This window comes from Corvus cornix, chromosome 4 (assembly GCF_000738735.6).
Source record: "Corvus cornix cornix isolate S_Up_H32 chromosome 4, ASM73873v5, whole genome shotgun sequence".
In the NCBI taxonomy this organism is placed as follows: domain Eukaryota; kingdom Metazoa; phylum Chordata; class Aves; order Passeriformes; family Corvidae; genus Corvus; species Corvus cornix.
The window spans coordinates 24,128,790-24,150,915 of NC_046334.1; the positions used below are offsets into that span (position 1 = coordinate 24,128,790).

Sequence of the window (22,126 nt, forward strand, 5' to 3'; positions counted from 1 at the left end):
CTTGGTGATTCTTATACTTTATTCCCTTTGCTTTCTCTCTCTGATATACCAGAGATGAGTGATGAGTGACTACAGAAAAGGGAATGTGTTGCTGGAAGGCTTTGGGGTTTTTTTTTTCCTTTTTTCCTTCTGGATGTTGTAATCTGCTATACATTAAAATGAACAAGTTCACATCTGCAAAGTGAGGCATGAATGTTTATTTTATACACTGAATACTTGACAGATTCTTAAACTTATTAATTTCCAAAATATTATATAGTTTATTATATTGCTTATTTTCCTTGCATAGTGTCCTTACAAGTTAGAACCTGATTTAATAACCTTGAGAACCAAAATGGTATTACTTAGCAGCTGTAAACATTGTTCTATGGGCAGATTTACCTAAAATAACTCATAATATTGCCCTAAGCTATTAATGCACTTGGTCCTGCATGAAAAAAATTCACTCAGTATAAGATAAAGAACTACAAATCAAAGCTAACAACCTTGGAAAAAGAAATGGAACAGGTTTGCAAAAAGCATTTAGAGTTTTCCACTGTCTCAACATGTAGCAGCTATTCTTAATACCATAATATTCATATAGGAATTAACTGATACAACAAATCTGACTTCCATCTGATAACTGCATTAGCAGTTTTGAATTAGTCTGTGTAATGAATAACATTCTTCTCATCTATTCAATTAGCATTAATTTCTTTGAGTTACCTTAGAGCCATATATTACTCGTAACTAAAACTGTAGATGTTAAAAGTACATTTAAAATAACTTGGTATTTGTGAGTACAAGGATATTTGATGGCCAATAGTTTGTGGGGTGACAGGGCATGGTGACTGAATGATCACCTTTCAGTGGCTAGAGTAGTCCCAGTTTGATTGAATTATCCTCACAAACAGCTTTTCTGGAAATTGCTGGAAGAATAAATATGGTCCATGACTATAAATTTGGTAGAAGAGATTGACAATGCCCTTAAAATAATAACTAGACTCCACTACAAAACCAGCACTGATTTATCTTTCAATAAGCAGAATTCTGCTGCATTACAACAGAATAAAAAAGGACAGTCTATTGGCAATTATCTGCTGTCTTTGCCAAAGTAAAATTCCTTCTGCTTTCATAAGATACACAACAGGCACAAGCAAGCTATTACTATAATCACTTGTTAAAACTTACTGTACACAAAACTTTTCTGCTTGAAATATACAGCCATAACAACTAATTTTATGTGACAAAATATTTTTGTAGGTAACAATAAGTACACAAGCAATTAACAATAAAATGGGTAGAAACAAATAGAAATGCCAGAGTTTTGAAAACTGAGGAGGGGAATACAAACTGGACAACCAAAAAGATAATAACTCAGCTTCTGTAGCTTTACCCCCTCTCAGTGATCATTCTGTTTTAGTTTGACTTAGCTGTTCATGACCAGGTGTGGCACTGAAAATAGAGCTCTCATTATTTTCTGCATCAAAAAAAGATCAAAACGGATTTTGATCAGGCTGTAAACAGGACAGCTGAATTGAATGCAGGGAATCCACTATTGAACAATCTTTCTCATTAATTTCCAATTACATGAAGGACTGAGCACTCTTTCTTAGCTTTGTTTTTCATTTTTTAATGAATATAATGGAATTAACATTACTCAGTTCAGTGGTTCACAGGATTGAGCAGAAATGTGTTGAGCTACAAAGGATCAAGTCATATTTGCTTTATTCAGGCTTACTCTTTCTATGTGTGTGATAGGACTCCTTGTGCAGAAGAGTTTTTAGGCTCTCATCCAATAGTGTAGTGGGCAGGACTAGGAATCTGGTCCTACAAATCCATTTTGATCAGGAGCCCTTGTGTAAATTAAGAACTATCATCTCAAAACTGGTTTACATTTTCAAAATATGTTCTTGTACTAACATTCATATTTTGCATTGATTAAGAGCTGCTTCAGGTCCACCCCTATTCACACCATTCATTCTGGGCATTGCTGATAAGCATTTGGAGGGGAGGCATGATCCTGTGAGGTACTGAGTTCCATCCAAAAAGATGCTGACAACCTCAGCATCTTCAGTTCCTCCAACTCCTGTTAAATGTTAAATTTTGGGCTATTGACAGTAACCAGCATGCTGAAGGAGCACTAGGGAATGACAGTATCACTCTTTATGTCCACTCTAAATACCTAGCTAGACATAGATTATAGTCTAAGGAGAAAAGAGTATTTTTTTATAAATTTGAACATTAATGGAGTGCTATTCTTTTCAAAATGGATTGTGACAGGGCATAACATACAACAGTATTAGAAACATGATATGAAATAAGTAGTTCAAAGACCTACTGTCAACCTAAACATATTTTATGGGATGATCTGTGATCCACATGGCTGTGAAGCTGAAGTTCTTATTTTTTTATGATGCTGTGGGAATGAGAGACTGATGCTACTGTTTGATCAATAAAGAAAAATGTTGGCAATACTCTGGAATATTGTGCATTCTTAACTGGATGACATGAACTCCAGTGGTTAGTTGTGGGATAGCTTTGAAAAATAACTGCAAAAAGCCTTAAAATTATTTTCCTTTGTAGTGTATTTCCATTCAGTGAATTGGCAAGAAAATAACAATGAGAATTTATTGATACGAATAATGCATCATTTGTATATTCTTCTTGTCCAGCTGGCAGTCCAGTTGCTGCAGCATTACCTGAATTTCCAGATACAAAAACTAATGTATGATTTAAAATAATAATACTAAAGTAGGCTTTACTCTATGTTCTTTTCCAGTGTATCTAAGTAAAAATTTAACTGTGCTTCAGTATCTGAGATTATTCTAATATTTTATAATATGCAGAAAGTCTACCTATATTTATGTAGGAAGGGGTAGAAAAAAACCTGGTAGAATTAAGCTGCTCAGTCCTTAGCAATAACAATCTATCTTATGGGAAAAAAATCCTGTAGAATCTGTATCTGCTTTTAAAACATATTAATGAACGGAGGAGTTAAATTAGATCTTCTTTAAAGTTCTGAAAATATAAGGACTGTTCTTTTTACTAAAGTGACCTGATATTTTAAAACACTTTTACTGTTTCTGACCTTGGAAAAATACATGGGATGAAAGCCTCCATGTTCCATTTTGAACTTTATTTCTGCCAAAATAACTTAGATAGTTCTGTGAATGAAGCAACTGATGAGAAACTCAGTGTTTATAATTTTGTGTGTCTCCCATGTTAAAGCTTTTAAAAAAATTTCTGATGAGTTCATGTTTTAGGAAGTGATATCAACTACTTTGAACATGTGCCTGATGCCTTTTTTTTTTTTTTTTTTTACATAAATTAATCAATTGTAAGAAACTTGGAAAATTAGACTTTGCATCTGATCTGTACATTCTTAAATATTACAGATCAGTTCCTTGGAAGCTCTTCATCTCTTCTCTGGAAAAGCTCCAGATGGCCTAAATAGAACTCTGGTGTGCTTCTGTAGATGATGCCAAAGCCTAGACTCAGGTGAATTGTTAGAACACGTTCTCTCTGGTTGACTGTGTGCAATGTGGAAAAGGAAAGCTGTTCAGAGGCAGATACTCCACCAATAAGGAGATGTATGTACTGTAAGTTAAAATAAGAGAGATCTGGGAAAAGTGTCATAACAGTTGGGACAGACAAAATAGCATGTATGTTTACACTGGAGTTTAGTTTTGATAAGAAAGACACCTTTTGAGACTTTTACCAGTGATTATCATCTCACAGCTGTCTTGCAGAATAAGAACTTTCTTATGGAAGCATACTGAAAGATCTTCTCCAATATATGCATGGTGTGGGTGCTCGGTCTGCAGCACCAACTGATTCACTCCACTAGCCTATGTTGAACAAATCAATGCAATGAAGGCCTGAGTAATGGTGTGGAAAAGTCATTCTGTGAGATGAACATGCGGAAAAAAGGGTTTGCTGTGGTAAGCAAATCTGGCCTGGAGATTGACAAGAAATAAAACAGGGCAAACTCCAAAGAGGAAATCTCAGTGGTAGGGAGTATCAGTGGACCAGTTACGAAGGCAAGGAGGTGGATTAGGAAAGATAGTACTTAAATCAAGTGTGGAGAGGTAGGATTAGGAGGACAATACTTTAATTAAATAATGAGCACAGTAGAAGTAGTAACTAATCAATTGAGAAGGATGAAAAGGAGGAGGTGAAAGAGAAGAAGACTAGGGAAGAGACAGGAAAGGGACAAATGAGAGGAAATGTAAACTGCCGAGTCAGGGTTAGGGAGGACAGATATGTAGTAGAAATTTTGCTCCAGTGCCTCATCATTCCTGGGTGGTTGTTCCTGCTCTTCAGTTCACTATTACTCTACTCCTGTTAGATTCCTGATGTTCTCTAACCTATGGACTTGTTTGCCATATCTTCTTAGATGGATCTCATTAACCAATTAAACTGTAATCTGAGTTTAGCCTTTAAACAATGCTGTTTGGAAGCTGATGTCGTCAATACAACTCCTGTTCTCTTCTGCTGAATCTGTACTTAAATGAAGGCTCATAGCTATGTAATTGTCTCAGCATTACTCCTGCTCTGTGTGAACTAAAACACCAGAAGACTAAAGCTGAAGTGCAACAGCTATACAAAAAAATCTGGTTCAATTAAACATGTTCAACAACCAAAATTCTTAGTATCAATACTATTCTAAATAACATAAACATAAAATGCTTACAACATAAAGTAAATCAAGACATGGTATTTTTCTACTTCAAACTCAATAGATATAAATATTCCATTCAAATAAATGTGACAGATCTTAGTATCACTATTTGAAAGACAATCTGCATTCAGGCTGTTATGTTCTAGATAAATTGCAAATATTGGTAGCAAAACTATGCTGCTGTGCCATAAATACTCTCAGCTGAGTTTCATTTCTCTGAAGAGCAGTTTCAAAGCCATTAAATATTTGTATATAAATAGCTTAGAATTATTTCAGTATGAAAAAAAAGCTTGTAATGTTGTAAGTGGGTTTTATCAGTGTTTGAAATAATGTTTATATCTATATGTGTTTTGGATATAGTTTACCCCTAATTTTACTGAATGTGGGTATAGAGCTTGCAACTTTGTATCTACATGATGCATATTACTTTTTCAAACAGCAGGGGTGAGTAATGCTTAGAAATACTAACCAAAATTTGTATTCTGATTGCATATTTGTATTTTGCAATGCTCAGTGAAAGGAAGACAGGCAGGAAGACCAAGTTATCCAGAATTCCATAGTTCTTTAGAGCTAACACAGAGATGTGCCATCTTCAGTTGTGGTCATAACAGGATTTCATGCATGTTGATCGAACCAAAGATGTTAGTGATCAATAAGGGATGTCATCTAATTAAAAAGGAGCCAGAAAGCTTACTTCTGACATGAATAACCAAAGTCATCACACACATAGACTTAAATAGGTAAACATTCACGAGTACCTGAGCAAGCGTCTCGTCTCGGCACTTACTCAAGTCCTTATGCACTTGCTCAAGTGTGTGCCTAAGAGCGCAAGGCATTTGCATACTGAGGTGCATCTGAACGGGGGTGTAAAATGACAGGAGATTCTACTCTGAAAGCATGCAGAAGAAAGTGAATGCTTTGAGAGAGAGACCTTTGCACCCAGAACACTCCTACATATCCCATGGGGAAACACTGACTTTCAGACTGGCAACTGCTGCCCTTCCAGGCCTGGGTGTAGTCCATGTTGAAGTCTGGCAAACACGTTACGAGGCATAAGTGATCTCAACACCCCACATTTTACATGCTGACTTTGGAAGCCCATCAAGACCCAAATGAGCTAGCAGGTGCCAGAAGTGGATAGTGTTCTTTTACACAGTTTGGGAGACCTCTAGTGGGCCTCCTTCCTTGTCTCCTGGTGTAGCTCCCACAGCCTATGTAAAGCAAAGTTGCATTGTAACTTGGACTCTGTATGTGTATGTAACTGATTAAATCATTAGAATTCTTGTATGTGACTGCTCTAAAACAATGCTTATAAGTGGAAATAACACAAAAGTACAGAAAGGACTTTGATCTCAAATGTTTGAGTCATTTTGAAAAATGATTAAGCTATGCACCATCGAGCAGAACAACACTGATATGCTTAGAAGTCTGTTTTCAAATGCTTTTTTTAAGGTGTATTTTTAAGATCCAAGTCTCAGTTTAGGATTTGCAAAATAGAAATGGCACCTTTTATTTAGAGGTGCAATTCAAGTGACCAAAGTGTTTGGAGTTCCTTCTCCTCTGTTCGTGTCTGAGCAGTCTACATCATACAAGCATCAACATAATTGAAGCCTCTTTGGACTTCACATTTTTCTTAATTTTCAAATGTAGCATGGAAATGGGACAGCAAGTCTTCATTTCATGTACAAATTCAGTAGGAATGGACAATAAGACTGAAACACTAGAATTTATTGTTACCTTACTTACGGGAGTACTTTCTAACACAGGAATGATATTGTATTCAATTCCATACACAGCCTTTTCACCTCACATGAGTAAGCTTACAAGAGTCATGTTTATTTGTACAAATGCCTCTTTTCTAATTGCTCGGTGATCATGAGAGCAGAACATTTTATTCTTGCTCTTCTACAAGGAAATCAGTGTTGGTAATGCAATTTCCACTTTCATATTTATCACTCATCCATTAAAAAATTAATAGAATATTTAATAGCTATTTTAATAATTAAAAATAATTCCATAATGTGAACATAAGCATTTAAAGCTCAGTCCTTTTATACCAGCAACTAATTCATGTGTAACTACATGGAAATCAGGAGCACTTTGCACAAAAGTGGACACTTGCCTGTGTGGCTAGATGAGCAGGTATTTATTAGTTCTAAATTATATTCTAACTTTTGCAAAATACTGTTTTGCCTTTAGTAGCCTCTTAAAAGGATTATACAGGTACATTTGGAATATATGGGAATATAAAAGTACATATGTATTAATTCCTTTTTTCCCCCTATTCTTATCAAGAAGTGAAAAAAACTTTGGAAAGAAAAGGGAATCAATCAATCTGCTTTTCCGAACAGTGGGTCATAGTCTTGCAAAGGTACATAAATGTCTAGCTGTAACTTTTTGAGACAGGAACTTGATAGAAGTAACTGCATTTCCAGAGGTACATGCCTCCAGAAGCATTTTCCTTTGTTTGTACATCATGCCAAAAAACGGGTTTATATCTCAGCATTTTGCTATTTTACCCCCAAACACTGTATTCCTCACCCTCTTCCTTCTCAGGAGAGAAATGCTTATGTCATTGCAAACCTTTTGGAGGGGAAAAAAGTCTTTCTGAAAGAGCATATAGGAAAAGGAAATAGTACACTTCCTCACAGATATTGCTTGGGGTATTTAGAGCTCCCTGAAATCCATCCATATCTCTTGGCATCAGCTCAAACCATGAAGGGCAGTCTGTGAACATCTATGCACCTTGCCAGTTCCAGCCCACTTCCAAAAGTAATGGGGAACCTTTCTTGTCGCGAAGTGGTGAAGGGACAAGGTGTGGAGCACATGTTGCTGTCCACCTCTGTTGGCTCTGTGACCATATTATTTTGACTTTGGTGTGGGGAATTCTATTTGCTGATGTAAGTGAAGGTTTTGAAGATTGTGTGATGAATGTATATGGTACATATATATATGTAAATATACATTATCTATGTGTAATGGTAACTCTTTCAATTAATAATAATCACAGAGAAAGCCTTTTCATTTCAAGGATATTTATAGTTCAGGAGTACAAAGGCTATACAGCATCACAGTAAGTCTCTGATATCCTAACAGACTAAATTTCTGTTGCCTTCTCTTGTGTCTCAGTACAATAAATTCCTGTGGGAAAATCCCAATAGTTCAAATTTTATTCAAGCAAAAGAAATACTCCTTCAAAAATAGCTCTAAATGAGGATGATAAAAAACAGTCATAAAACAATCTGAAAATATGTCAGATCAGTGTGGCTATTCTACAGAGCAAAGTCTGCATCTCAGACTATTTGAATATCCCAATTTACAGAGAAACATCTGTTGCAATATTTAAGTTGAAAAATACTTGATATGCACTTTATAGACTACATTACAAAACCTTTGGGAAAAAAACAGTCTGAAAGACTACAGAGTGTAAACTAAATAACTGTGAGATGAGTTATGGTGAGGTGACTGATAAAAAAGACAAAAACTGAAGTGTAATTCTAATAATGGAGAAAACTTAGGAACATAAAATTCTATGTAGTTAAAAATATGTATTATATATGTAGGAAAGAATGATATCCAGAGAAATTTGTACTGGGCCCTGAGTCACCAGAACTCTTAGCTGCATTGGCATTGTGGTCCCCAGTGAAATTCAGTATAGGCAGTGCACTGTGCACTGGAAGGAATTATCTGAACTACATACACATTAGTTTGTCATAATTATCTATCCATTTACTTTTGTAAGGCCAATACTTCCGTGGGTTATTACATGAGTAGATCATATAAAAGTTAAAGGCATGGACAAGAGATACTATATACAATGAAACATTCTATCTTCATTCACTGTATAATGTTAGATTAGGCCTTCACATGGAGTGTCATGTTCGGTTTGTCTCACCCCAAATAAAACTCAGCAAAAACAGATGGCACTGGAGAAGCCTTAGAAGTATAGAGGTGGTTATGTGCAAGCCATAGTAAAAATGCCTAGCTGGGAAAGGACGAGATACGGCTGTAACACAGAAGATGGACAGGGTAAAGAAGGCAAATATAAATGATTTATTTTCATAACCCAAGCACATACATACACTTGAGGAAACTGGAGAGCAGTAATATTAAAAATAAATATAGATAGCTGGTGATAAATGCTTAGCATGAATTTCAGAGAAGATTGGACATTTTTAAGGACAGAGATTACCGCACATGATATTTTGTGTGGCATTTGCAGCAAAAGCATTTTTGTAAAGAAGCAAAGCCTTAATGATCAAAATTATACCCTGATCCTTAATTACAGGAGGTTTAGAATGGAAGCTTCCTCCCTAGGCAGTGTTATTCCATATGCAGCCACTATGCGGGTTCTTGCATTTTCCTTTGGAAAGTCTGAGCCCGGACCATAGAATCATAATCATTTAGGTTGGAAAAGACCACAATGACCAAGTACAACCACAAACCCAGCACTGCCAAGTACACCACTAAACCATGTTCTCACGTGACATACTTACATATCTTTTAAATACCTCCAGGAATCATGACCACCACTTCCTCAGGCAGCTTGTTCCAATGCTTCACAACCCTTCCTATGAAGAGGTTTTCCCTAACATCCAATCCAAACCTCCCCTGACCTAACTTGATGCTGTTTCATCTTGTCCTGTCACTTGTTACTTGGGAGAAGAGACCAACCCCTACCTTGCTACAGCCTCCTTTCAGGCAGCTGAAGAGAGCAATAGGGTCTCTCCCCCGAGCCTCCTTTTCTCCAAGCTAAACAACCCTAGATCTCTCAGCCTCTCCTCATAAGACTTGTGCTCCAGACCCTTCACCAGCCCCCTTGCCCTTCTCTGGGCATGCTTCAGCACCTCCACATGAAACCCTGGTCTGATGCAGCCTAGATGTTTCAATGAATGGTTTATTTTTCATGTACACAGTGTAAGACATTAGGTCCAATGTTTTTCAGAGTAAACTTGCCATCAGTATTCCAAAATACAAAGAATCCCACTAAATCCTCAGGCAATGAAGGTTAAGCTACAGTGTAATACTTCATTTATTTGATTAAAAAAACACTGCTTGTAATCATCAGGGTAGGAGACCTGGAACGCTGTACATGTTATTTTTATTTCCATTTAAAAATAACAACAGTGAAGCCAAAAAAATTGTAAGGATAACAATAATAAAAGTAACTACATAGTCTGCTTTGTGCAGTACATTTCTGTCTTCATGCTCTGTAAGTGAAGGGTTGCTATTTACGGTATGCTCCAAGTCTGCTTTTCAGAAGACAGCCCAACTTGGCTGGACAGCTTTCAGTTGCTACTGGAAATATGTCACTTACTAGGAACAGAGGGGTTGTTTATCACTGTCTCAAGGGTTACTTTGGCTGAGGCGAAGAAACAGCTCAGTTATATAATGGAAAGAGCTGGGTCAAAGGATAAGAAATTTATGTAGTGTGTGCTCAAGACTCTGGCAATGCAGACTCAGTTTCTCTCTCGTGTTTCTTGCACATATCATGGCTATATAGGCCCCCCAAAATATATATGGCCGTATAGGTCCCCCATCCATCCCCAAAACCACCTTAAGAACTATGAGGGCTGAAGGAAAAAATTTAGGAAACCCTTCCAAAACCTCTCAGTCAAGACAAAGATTTGTCCTAATTGCTTCTTTTGCCCTCCTAGTATCCAGTTAGCGTTCAGTCTTGTTACCCAGATCCACCACACAGCCACAGTTAAGTCCTCTATCAAACTAGAAATGCCATCTCTAGCAAAGATCTATAAGGGTGCTGAACATCATCAGTCCTCTTAATCCTCATCAGCATTAATAGGGGAATACTCCTTGACGTAATCTCAGTTCTGCTTTCTGGTGAAACAGCAAAAAGGAACCCGATCCTGTCTGCTTTATAGATGGATACCACCTCACCAAGTACCACACGGCATTGCAACAAGCCAGGGACAGTCACAAAGAGTTGAACCTGTGTTTCCATCTGCTTATGTAACTGTTAGATGTCTCAGTTCAGGGTAACCAAAACAACTTCTAGTACAAAAAAACACAAAACAAACAAACCCAAACAAACAAAGAAAAAAAAAGAGACTATTTAAAACCTCCTCTGTTTTAGTCCCCACTACCAAGGACATCGTTTAGATGAAATGTTTAACCAAGCATCAACTTTTCAAGCACAAACCCAATTACCATAATAACAACCCAGTAAATAAATACTGGTAAGTCAGCACCTCGCCCTAATTACCGAACACACAAACTGACTCCGGACCACGATGACCTCGGTTCCCCCTTGGGGGTAGGGAGACGGCGGATAGAGCCCCCTCCGAGAAGCAGACGGGGCTAGGGGGAGACCCCCTGGTTCTCTCCCCACTACCTGTTGCGCCGCCACTTGGCCGCAAGAGAGGGGGCAGCGGCGGGGGCCGCCCCGCTCGCCTCCTTCTTCCCACCGACAACTTCCCGGGGCGTAAACGGCCGCGCCAGGTGCCGCCCTCGCCGGGATGGGACGGCAGGCGTGGGAGGGAGGGGGGAGTCGGCAGACACGGCCCGGGCTGGCAGCACGGCCGCCGAGTTGCGGGCGAGGAAAGCGCTGGTGTGCGAGCGCGGGCTGCCCGCCCCCCGTCCGCCCCCGCGCCGCTGCTGCCGGCTGACAGGTGCGCGCTGCTCCGCGGCGGCCCCGCACCAGCCCCGGCTCCGCCGACCCCCTCCCGCCACGGCCACGGATTGTTTAGTCCTTGGGAAGCTGGTCTGGGTCCAGATTTTCCTTTGATCCTTTTTTTTTTTTTTTTTTCTTAAGAGAGAGAGCGAGGGAAAAAAAAAAGCCAAAGGAAAACAAAACCTGGAGACACAGAAAAGGGCTCTAGGAAAAAGTTTTGGATGGGATTATGTGGAAACTACCCTGCAATTCTCCGCTGCCAGAGCAGGCTCAGTGCTGCCTTCTCCCCAGCGGCGCAGCCCGCGCCGGGCGCTGCTGAGAGACGCCCGGGCCTCGGTGCCGCGCCGCCAGTGCCTGCTGTGCCGGAGCCCCTCGCCCCGCCGGCCCAATGCTCCTCCTCGGGCTGCTCCTGCTGACATCTGCCCTGGCCGGCCGGAGGCAGGGCGCCGTCGCCGAGTCCGATCTCAGCAGCAAGTTCGCCTTCTCCGGCGCCAAGGAGCAGAACGGTAAGGAGCCGCAGCGCCCGCCGCCGCGCAGCCCGGGGCAGGGCGGGGGCGGGCGCCCAGGCGGCGCGGAGCGGAGCTCTCCTCCCGTCTCCTCTCCTCCCGTCTCCTCTCCTCCCGTCTCCTCTCCTCCCGTCTCCTCTCCTCCCGCCCGCGGGCAGCCCCGCGCCGCCGAGGGAGCGCGGCCCCGCGGGTGGAGGGCGCGGGGGCAGCGGGGCTCTGCCCGCCGGCTCCGGGTAAAAGGGCAGCGCTTCGGCGGCCGCGGGGGGAGCCCGGCGGCTCCCTCTTCTATGGTACTGGATGTGCAAAATGTGTCCCCTTCCCCTCCACCCCGTCGCCCTGCTAAAAAAAGAAAACGCTACAAAAAACTAACAACCCAAACCCAACAACGACCCGCGCACCTTTGTACCCTAAATACTTCGCTCTCGGGGGGTGGGTTTTTGTGTCTGTGCGTGAATGAGTGGTATTTTGTACGGGCTGGAAACGAGCTAATCCTGCATAGGAAATGAGAATTACTTTCAACTTTCAAGTGTACCTGAAATGTTTAGAAAACTCTCAAAGGCGAGTTCCCCTGGGCTGGGGCTGTGCAGAGCTGGAGAAAGACTCCTTTCATACAGCAAGGGCAGCTTCGGGGTGTGTAATTTGCTTAGCCTCTGAACTCCATATGATTTACATTATTCAGATTTTTAAGCGCCTTTCCTCTTGATCTGCTATTATGAAGTCATTTTAAAGAATACTTTACAAACTGTAACGTTATATACTGCATGAAACCACACTTACTGTAGAATATCTAAAATTAAGGCTGTTAGCATACATTCATGGAAACCCTGGTGTTTCATGTATGGGGCGGGGGGGCGGAGGGGGGCACGGGGGTGTGTTTGAAAAATTTAGTACTTAGCATGTCAGCTAGAACAAGCTTTCTCCCTGGGCACAAACCAACACAAAAGGCCAAGCTGGGAGCTCTCAAAACTCTCTGAACTGTAATGAAATAAAGCAGAAACGCAGATTCGAGGCTAATTCAATTCTCTCAACTTTGAACTTAGGACTCCCCAGATAAAAGTATTCTACGACATATTTTATAAAGGAAAGCAAAGTTTCAGAGACCCCTGCAAGTGTTCCATGAACGGGTAGAATATGCAATGCACTAAGAAATTTAAAAGGGGGAGATTAATACTGCTGTGGCCTGTTAATGTGATGATATATGGCACCTGCAGACTGCCAGAGCTGCTGATCAAAGAGCAGCATGGGGATCAATCTCTAATCAGAGCAACTGTGAAGGGCCAGAGGAAAGTGATCAAAAGACTCAGAGACCAGGGTATTCTGACAGGAAACCAATCAGACTTTGTGCACAGTACAGGAAATTATCTGCTCTGTGTGAGAAATCACTCACTTTCTACCCCTTCCCATCCTAGCTGGTGTTTGGAGGCTTTAGGGCACCAGTTTTTGACAGCGTGGGCTTGGCAATTATATACTAATGTCTTGTGCTGTTATGCTGCCTTCTCTTAAATTTGCATGGTGTGCATATGGAGCTTATCAACACACAGAGTATTGTCATTGCTTTGCTTTAACTTTGTCAGGACTGGAAAGAAACCTGCTATTCTGTCAGTCTCCTCTAAAAGGTTTGTTCCAGGATAACACAGCTGGGCCCTGAAAGGCCTCCAGGGTGCAACAACGGGAGCACAACAGTGTAAAAGGTAGATCATACAGCCCAGAAACAAAACTGATGTAAATAGGTGTAAGTATATGTGACATTACAAGCTGGATTCTGTTCACATATATCAGAAATGCAGCTGCCTTAGGTCAGGCTTCAACTGATTTGGAATGAAATTTGGCATGTCCTAAGATACAGTCACTACATCTTAGAAGAAATGCAAAGCCAGGAGAACTTTTATTAAAAAAAAAAAAAAGGTGCCCTGAAACTCTATTATATAGTAGTTTATACTTAGAAAAATCCAGGTTCCTCTTGTAGCTTACTTTAAGTTTGCTTTATAGTTGTTCAATTGCAAAACTTGCTTAAAAAAATTAGCACAAGTTTAAGTATAGCTAAATACCAACCTCTAACTTTTCTTAACTGATTTTAATTACTTGGGGGATCAGTAACACTAGTCAAACCAGTTCTTACTTGATTTAATTAGAGTGATTTTTACACTCTGCTGCAATCTAAAGATTGTATAGCTTTTAGCTAGAGGCAGGTTAAAACTCCCTGGAGTACGAGAATGAGATATTGCTGTTCACGTGCCAAATAATCTCTGGTCAGAAGAGAGGGAGATTTTTTACTCACGCAGTCTACAAATAAAAATTCTGTCCTCAACTTGTAAAACTGCTAAGTGGCCAAGAAGTTTTGCAGTAGAATGGATTACAGTGTTACTCAGCTGCATGCATGGGTGCTGAAGCTATTGCTTCAAGGTGATGCTGAAGATGCCTGTGACCAGTTATTAATTCAGTGGGACTACTTGTGTTTCAAAGGGTAAGCATGTGCTTAAGGATTAACCGATATTTACTTATTTAATAACTAAATCATTATTAACTTCAAAATTACAATTTGGCTCAATTTATATGCTAATTGTGGGCATAAGAAGCTCTCTTGTTTTTGCTGCATAGTGAATATTATTTTAGGTGGTAATTTCCTAGTGTAAAAGTTTTTTCACAATTGTAAATTAAATATTTTAGAACACAGTATTTTGCTGGTACCTCCTGGAAATTGAGTGTGTTGGTTGTTGTGGGGCCAATGTAGCTCCATTTGAAACCACTTAAAACTACCTCCACGTTTTTATTTGCCTGCCCTCTGTTATAGTGAGATTTTCTTTAAGAACAGGTTTTATTTGTGATTCTTCTTGACAGTAAGGGGTTTTATGTGATTTCTGTGAAAAAATCCTATTTATCTTTAATGTTTTTATTTTATTCCACTGAGTAAATAATCATCTGGAGGATCAAAGAAGTTTATGCAACAGTTTTCTGGAATGTAAAGTAGCAGTAAATGGTGCATGTAGTGATGGCTTCCATTTATCTGGATGGATTTCATTTCTACAATTCTTTGTCATGTTGAAAAACAGATTATGCTTTGAAGGGTTTTTCACACTTAGGTGGCTTTATCATTTCTCTTATGGCTCTTTGATGTATTTATTACCATTTTTCCATATTGAAGCAAAGAGTCAAGAAAAATTGAATCCTCAGTTTCTTTTAAATCAGAAAACTGAATCTCTTATATATTGAATTCGATTAATTGGATGGTTTACTTTTTTCTTCTTTCTGTTACAGTTCTTGCTTCAATTCTATCTACTTTTCACTGCTGTTTTTGACATAGTATCTTCATGCTGCTTCTGTAGCTTCAGTAGCTTCAGAAATGTCTGAGGGAGCTATTGGGAGGTTGAGTACTGGGAATAACTTAATTCTAGTGACTGCATTCTGGTAGTCTCGAGTGCACCTGCTTATGTGATGTTGTTAGATCAATCTGGATTTGATTACATGAGATGGCAGGAGAATTTAAGATCTGTTTTCTTGGCTTCATTAAAACAAGATGGAATAAATGTTTAAAGTAATTTTGCTAAGCTATCAGCTGTTATGTTTTCTATGAGAATTATGAGTGTCTCTGTAGAACATAATGTGAAAACTACTACTGGATGCCATAAGCAATGATGTGTACAGCTTAGGTGACCTGTACATTTCAAGTGTAGGACTGAATGACTTCAGAAGGCTGAGAACCTGAGGTCTGTTAGAAAGTCACCAGGATCAACTGGAAAGACTGATTTTCCTGCGGTCAGTTTCAAATATGAATGAACTGCAGTAAGTAGAGTAAATCTTAGGAAACTGAAGCACTGACTTGATTTCTGTCAATTCTGCAGCACAGGTAATGTGTCAGTCATGATCTGTCTTTTCAAAGATGTCAAAAGGAATTAAGTCAGTTTTTTTTCTTCCTCAGCATGAATGGAAACCCCTAAAAATAAGTTTCACTAGCTGAACACTTCATATCTATTTCTTAAATCTTCTGAAATGGGCAAGATTTATGGAGCTCAAAAAACCCAAACCCAAAATTGTGCCCTTGAGACAGAGTTCGAAACTTGCATGTTTCAGACCATCCTTGGGAAAGTTGGTCGATGCAGCTGGAACTGAGTGAGTAGCTGAAATGCCAGACGAAGATTGTCTCATCACCTCAACATGTGTGTGGCCTGCCACACCTACTGTAAACCACATAGAGGATTCCCTGATTTGTGTATCTCCAAAGAGGGCTCACAGCTTATTCAGGGAGGGGGACAGCATAGCAGCAAAGAGTTTCTGGTTAAGTTCCTTTAACTTGGGCTGAACATCAGAAAAAAGCATGGATGTCCAAGTGATGCAGCACATTGAATCCTTACGGATGGGAATTTCACTGCTTTTGCTTGAAGGCAGTCATTTGACTGCAAAATTACCTCTTATAACTGAACATTATTGTGGTGTGATGCCACTTCCACTGGCTCGTGTTGAATTGAAGAGAGCCAGCACAGCCTATTGTCTACTGCTGGGTAGCAGCAATTCTTACTTTTGAGAAGATAAGGAAGTATAATAGATAAGCATGTGTCATCTAAAGGGAAACTTGATAGTGGTGCAATTTTTCTCAAGTTAAATCTATTTCTGCTTAGTCCAAGTCTTGTTTTGAAATGTTCTAAAGCTGTTCTCCTGGAAAATAATGAATTACAGCACATCCTCTTTTGACTTTAAGCAAAAGATTGTGGCAAATTAGAGAAGCTGTTCAACACTACAGTAAATTGGAGGGGAAGAAAGTTTTTAAAACTGGGGGGTTTTGTGTTTGTAGTTGACTTCTGCCATATTGTTTGCCATTCAGCAGAGTGCTGCTTGGGACTTTCCCTTAGTCCTGTTGCTCTTCTCAGTTTCTTCTGTTAGGTAAAAGTAAGGGTTTTAAAAGCACAGAGCATTTACTCCTTGTCCCAAATATGTAGTCATTCCAACCTCCCCATGTATATTTTAGGGTTGGAAGGAATTTAGTGTAAAATGGAATTGTGACTGGAATTTAGTTTTAAATCTTATTTTTGCATTAACTAGTTATTAGGTTTGCAGATTGGACTTCAAAGCTTTGTCATGTTGTTTGGGGGGTTTTAGTTTGTCTGTCAGTCATAGTTTTATAATGGAGAAGAAACATGAGGCATACCTTGAGACAGGGACAGCGATATTACCAAAGAGCTTATGTTGAACTTTGTCTTCACATAAACATAATGTCTTTTATATTTTATAACTTTGTCCAGACCCTTTGAGTCTTAATTATTACATAGTCAACATGTAATAGCAAAGTACTGATTTACATCTTACAGCAGTGGTTGTGCATTATAGCAGTGGTTTTGGGGGTTTTGTCTCTTTTGGGTAGTTGCTGTTTTTGGTTTCTGCTGTGTCTGGAAGTTTCTGGTTACTAGAAAGAGGATGTGCTGAGCAAGCCCACTTCCCTTATCGGGAAATGAGCCTCTTCAATTGCTTTATAGATAGCTCTTGGCTTTACCAGAGAGCCATGCCTCTGCTTTTTAGTCACAAAGTGCATGCCATGGGAAATACACTTCTTGGTGTGTAAGCATCTTAAGAATTGGCCTATACAGTTGTAGCCTTTCAGCAGAAACCAGTGGGACTTACAAAAAGTTACAGAACATAAAGTGGATAGAGCTAACATAGAAACATAGTTATTTTAGTAGCACTTTAGTGTCTCCATGAATGCTTTGTTGTTTCAGAGTTTCTGATAAATTAGTTGCATGTTAAAACTTACTCAGCCCTGCCATTCCCTTTTGGGCAGAACTTTTTCAGGTTGTGTTTGAATGTGAAGTGTTTTATTCAAGTATGTAAGTGAAAATTCGTAATGTGTTCTTGTGAAGCTAAAATATAAATTGGTGCTTTGAAGAGGCTTTCTTAGATGATAGGATGTTATTTTAAGGTGGCAATGCCTGGAAAATTTGTTCCTGGCTCCATCCATAGACATCCTAGCCTTGAGGTTCATCTGTCTTCTGATCACCTCTTCTTGACATCATTCTCCTGAAATTTTTTTAAACATATCTCAAGTGTTACATTGGGCTATTTGTGTTTAATTTCATGATCCTACAGCATACTAAGCAGTTTTATGTGTGAAGGTACTTCATCTTTACAAAGCATGTGTACAATAACTGTATAGATTTTTCATAACTTAATCAGTTTCCACAGCAGTTGGTTGGTCAGCTGGGTGACAAAAGGCAGGACTCTGGACGCTCTGGGAGAAAGTCTTACAGAGAATATAAGAACTATTAAAAAAATAGGGTAAACAAAAGGAGAAAGCCCAGCTGATTCCTTGATCTCCTCCAGGCCTTCTGCATTAGGCTTTGCAAGGGCTGTCTTTTTTCTGAGCTTAATTAGTTCTATTCCAACTATTCCATCTTTGTTGAACGTGCCCTGGCTTTTGGGTTTTGGATTTTGGCGTTCACCTTGCGTAGGCATGACCTTGTGTTTGCCCTGGGTTTGGAGGCTGCTTGGCTTCTTGCCACTGTGGAACTCACAAGTCCTGTGAGTGTGTGCCACCCCCAAGCCATTGGCAATGTGCTTTCACCTTTGCTGACTAGACCCTCATGTGAGCTGGCTGCAGCTGAAGTTAAAAGGACTCCTCAGCTGTTCAGCTAAGTCTTTTTGAGCCACTGGATTATTATTTCACTGTGTGGCTATTCTCATTCATGTGCTATTTTCATCTGCAGGTGTTTGGAGCTGGGGAAAGAGGAGACAAATTAACCTCCCTGCAGTGCAATCCAATCCAGGCAGAAGGAGAAATGAAATAAGAAAATATTCAAATGTTATTTCCCATGAAGTGGCATCCTTTTATACTACTGAGAATGAGAGTTGCAAGTTGCAATCAATAACACCTTTTTTGTCTGTAGCAATGTGCCTTTTAGTGAATTAATCCTCATAAATTACTCATTTATCTTGCCATTTTATGGTAAATTCATTCAAGGTATCATTATAAACATGGATGTTTTAAGGAGATTCTTCTAGGCTGAAGATCACCTCTGTTTCTACATTCCCTGAAAGCCCAAAACACTGGAATCTCTCCTTGAACTAGTTAAAACTGGTTATTAACTGCATTAAAACAGCATACAGGCATGGCTCAGTTTGATCACTGTTGCACTGATTTCTCCATGTGAAGTGGAGGGTACCACTCATCCTGAATAAAGCTTGGTAAAGGCAGAGAGGCCCGGGCTTTTCTTTGGTCACGCACCTTCCCAGTATTGTGGCTGGAATTAAAAATCTTTGGTCTTAATTTTTTGGTGCTTGGTTTTCTAGATGAACAGTGCTGTTGGTTGGGTACCTATCGTATTATGTTCCCTATGATACTACAGTTCTGCTAAAGGAAAAGAGGGAAGGTTTTCCTAGCTTTCAGCAAATGTCTGGCATAGCCAGTGATGATTTTGAGTGCTAGATTTAAACTTCCTTATTGCCCTTGGGTGGCTTTTCTTGAAATCTTAAGTCTGTCTGTCTCAGAAAAAGCAAAGAATGTCTTGGGCAAACGAAACAATGCTGCTTGTGTTTTCTGTACATTTAATTCCTTTTTGCATTGCTGCTGCTGTAGTATTCTTATTATGAATTGGCAATAAATCATGTAAGAAGGTGGGGAGCAGGGGGTTAGATGCTGCAGTCAATTAAGGAATTGGTTCTGTAATCAAATAAATGGGCTTCAAACTAGGTTCAGGCAGTAAAAGGTAAAGGAGTGGTGCCCTTTTTGTAGTTTCAATATTCCACATCTTTAAACCATTATTCAGTTTGGCACATATCAGCAAAGTGGTAACTTTCTGTGAACAAGAAGCTGGTGTGTAAAATACCAGGGAGTATCATGTTTGAAGAGTAGTTTACACGGGAAAAAATGGTTTTGGAAATGCTCTTAGCACATCTTCCCTGTCAATCCATAGCTCCTAATTTCTCTATGCCTCTTTTTTCAGCATTATTTGTTTAAAAGCACATGAAGTGGGAAAGTGACTTAGCTGGAAGAGGTGCTTATTTCTGAACTAATGCATAATATCATTTATTTCAATTATCTTTAGTTATAGCCTTTTCCACAAAACTCAGTTGTCCAGTCTTTTACTAAACTATTATCTAGGGAGCTTAATTGGATGAGCTATTGTATGATAGCAGTTAGAATATCTAAGTTTGGTTATTATTATTTTCTATTTTATTACTTTTTCTCCTCCAGTGTACTTCTCTGTGTAACCATCCAACTGCGTTCGCCCCTGTTCCAAACAATCTGAGGCATTAGTCCTAGGGGCTCCATGTTCCTCCTTGGATTGACAGGAAACCAGCACTCATTTTATGCAATAGTTAAACATTAAAAAAGACATATGGCACAGGAAATTCTTTTGCTGTGTGTGAAGGTATGGCATATCCAAACTGAAAATGTTGTTCTGACTAGTTCACCGGTAGTGGGGAGTTATATGAGGCCACTTCCATCTGCAGAGAATCTGTTTCACTTGCTTGTGGTTCTGGGGCTCATTCAAATGCTCTAAAACAAAATAAAAGGAATGGATGTAATAACAACTTTATGGAAAAGTCATAAAAAGCTACAGGGCCATGTAAACAAATTGGGTCATTTACAAGATGTTTAAGTGATGGATATTCAGTCCAAATTCAAAGGTGTGGATTAGGTTTTTACAGTCATCTTGACTGAATTTTGCCCTCAACAGGATTTTCTTTCTCTGCCAGGAATGCCTTTGACACTACAGATGACAAATTTTCAGAAAAACTGTTTTCAAACATTTTAGTGCGTTCAGAGTAAAGCCAAGATGCAGGAGAACAATTCAGTACTATGAAATGTTCTTTTTCTAGGTGAATGAGGGGCCTTTCTTGATCTGCATGGTTACACTGTGAAGCCGTAGTGGAACTTTGTAGTATTCCCAGGGAAAATCAACTAAAAGAGTTTCCCTTCTGGATTCAAACATGCCTGAACTAATTACAAAGCAACCGTTTTGGCTCTCTGCTCTGTTAGCATAAATAGGTTTGCACAGAACAGCAGCGACTGTGATCCAAGCTAAGCTGTGCTAGTCACAGAAACTTGTGTCACATCTCATTGAAGCACTGAACATTATATCTGTGGTGAATCAACTCACAAGGCCCTCCTGACTCACTTCCGTCGCTTGTCGGAGAGGAGCGAAAGTAGAATGAAAAATATGATAACTAAGACTTCTGCATGTTAAGATGTATTCTGTGGGTCATTTACTTGCTTTGATGTAAATGTAACCTTAAGCATGGACAATTTCTCATGTCTGGGGGAGGGACATTGGAGTTAGCTACGACAGGATGCTCCCCTTCTCATGAGATGTGGTTGCTCTGTTACTACCAAAGCAACTTCAGCTACCTTTCATAACTCTTCATGCACTAAAATCTGCGTGAAGGTCCTTTCAGAATGAAAATAACTTCACTAAGCAGAAGTTTGGAGTTAGTTATAATGAACTATACATGGGTGAAGCTCTCTATTTGTATGCTAATAAATGCTAATAAATGAACTGTTGATGTATCTCTTAGATGCTTGATAATGTCTGTGAAACTAATAGCTGTTACCTGGGAAGTGTATGTGTTACACAGCGTTTCAAAAAGCCCTTCAGAAAGGGTTTCAAATGAATGTTGCATCAGACACAAGTGTAAAAGGTTTATCTGTATATTATTTGCAATTTGTGTTTCAAAAATAAATTTTGGGGAAGTGGTCTATCTTAGTATTTCAAGGCTTCTGTGTCTTACTACTTAGTTGGTCTGTTGTTACACAGGGAGGTTCATACCTACCAACATTTCTGTTGCTTGTGAAACTACAGGGGATCTGAAAGGGAGGTAAAACCTCTTAATTGACAGCTAACAAGTAATGGCTCCAAAACAAACATTATCTCTATAAAAGGAGATGAAACTATTGTATATGACCTTGCCTATTGTTTCAAAATATGGCTAGAGATTCTTGCTGGCCTTGCTTTCTTTTCTTTGTGTCATTCAAAAATCCCAGGCCCAAGGTGCACTGCATATTTATAGGCAGACTGGAGTCTGAAACTTTAAATATTCTAAAAATTTCTGCTAAGCACTCACTGTATTTCTCACAGTGCTTGCTGTTCTAAGAGTCACAAAGTACTTGCCTGTAGTGCTAGTGCAGCCTTGTAGCTATTCCTTTTGAAATGGAGATTGAATTTGGGACAGTTGAGTCTTTCAGCAATCCTTGCCTATCTGCCTAAGATCCTTTATAAAGAACATTGGCATAAGATGCTGAGAACAGCCATTTTTCTGTTTTCTTCATTGGGAATCTTTTATTTTATACATGTTCTGAGTACCTGCAAGAACTAGTATGTGTGTAGGGAAGTGGGTGTCCTA

At 39.5% G+C, this 22,126-nt stretch overlaps 1 protein-coding gene across 2 annotated transcripts in view; it reads left to right on the forward strand.

The window, feature by feature from the left end:
- Positions 1-11,162: 11,162 nt before the first annotated feature.
- The window catches only part of PDGFC (platelet derived growth factor C), a 123,459-nt gene continuing 112,495 nt past the window's right edge, over positions 11,163-22,126 (forward strand). The window contains exons 1-2 of one of the 2 annotated variants that reach the window (XM_039551518.1): positions 11,163-11,292; positions 11,436-11,800. In XM_039551518.1, coding sequence (XP_039407452.1) covers positions 11,683-11,800 — 118 coding nt within the window. In that variant the 5' untranslated portion in view covers positions 11,163-11,292; positions 11,436-11,682. Of the gene's footprint in view, positions 11,801-22,126 lie in introns of both variants that reach the window. The other variant, XM_039551517.1, reaches the window with a different exon arrangement.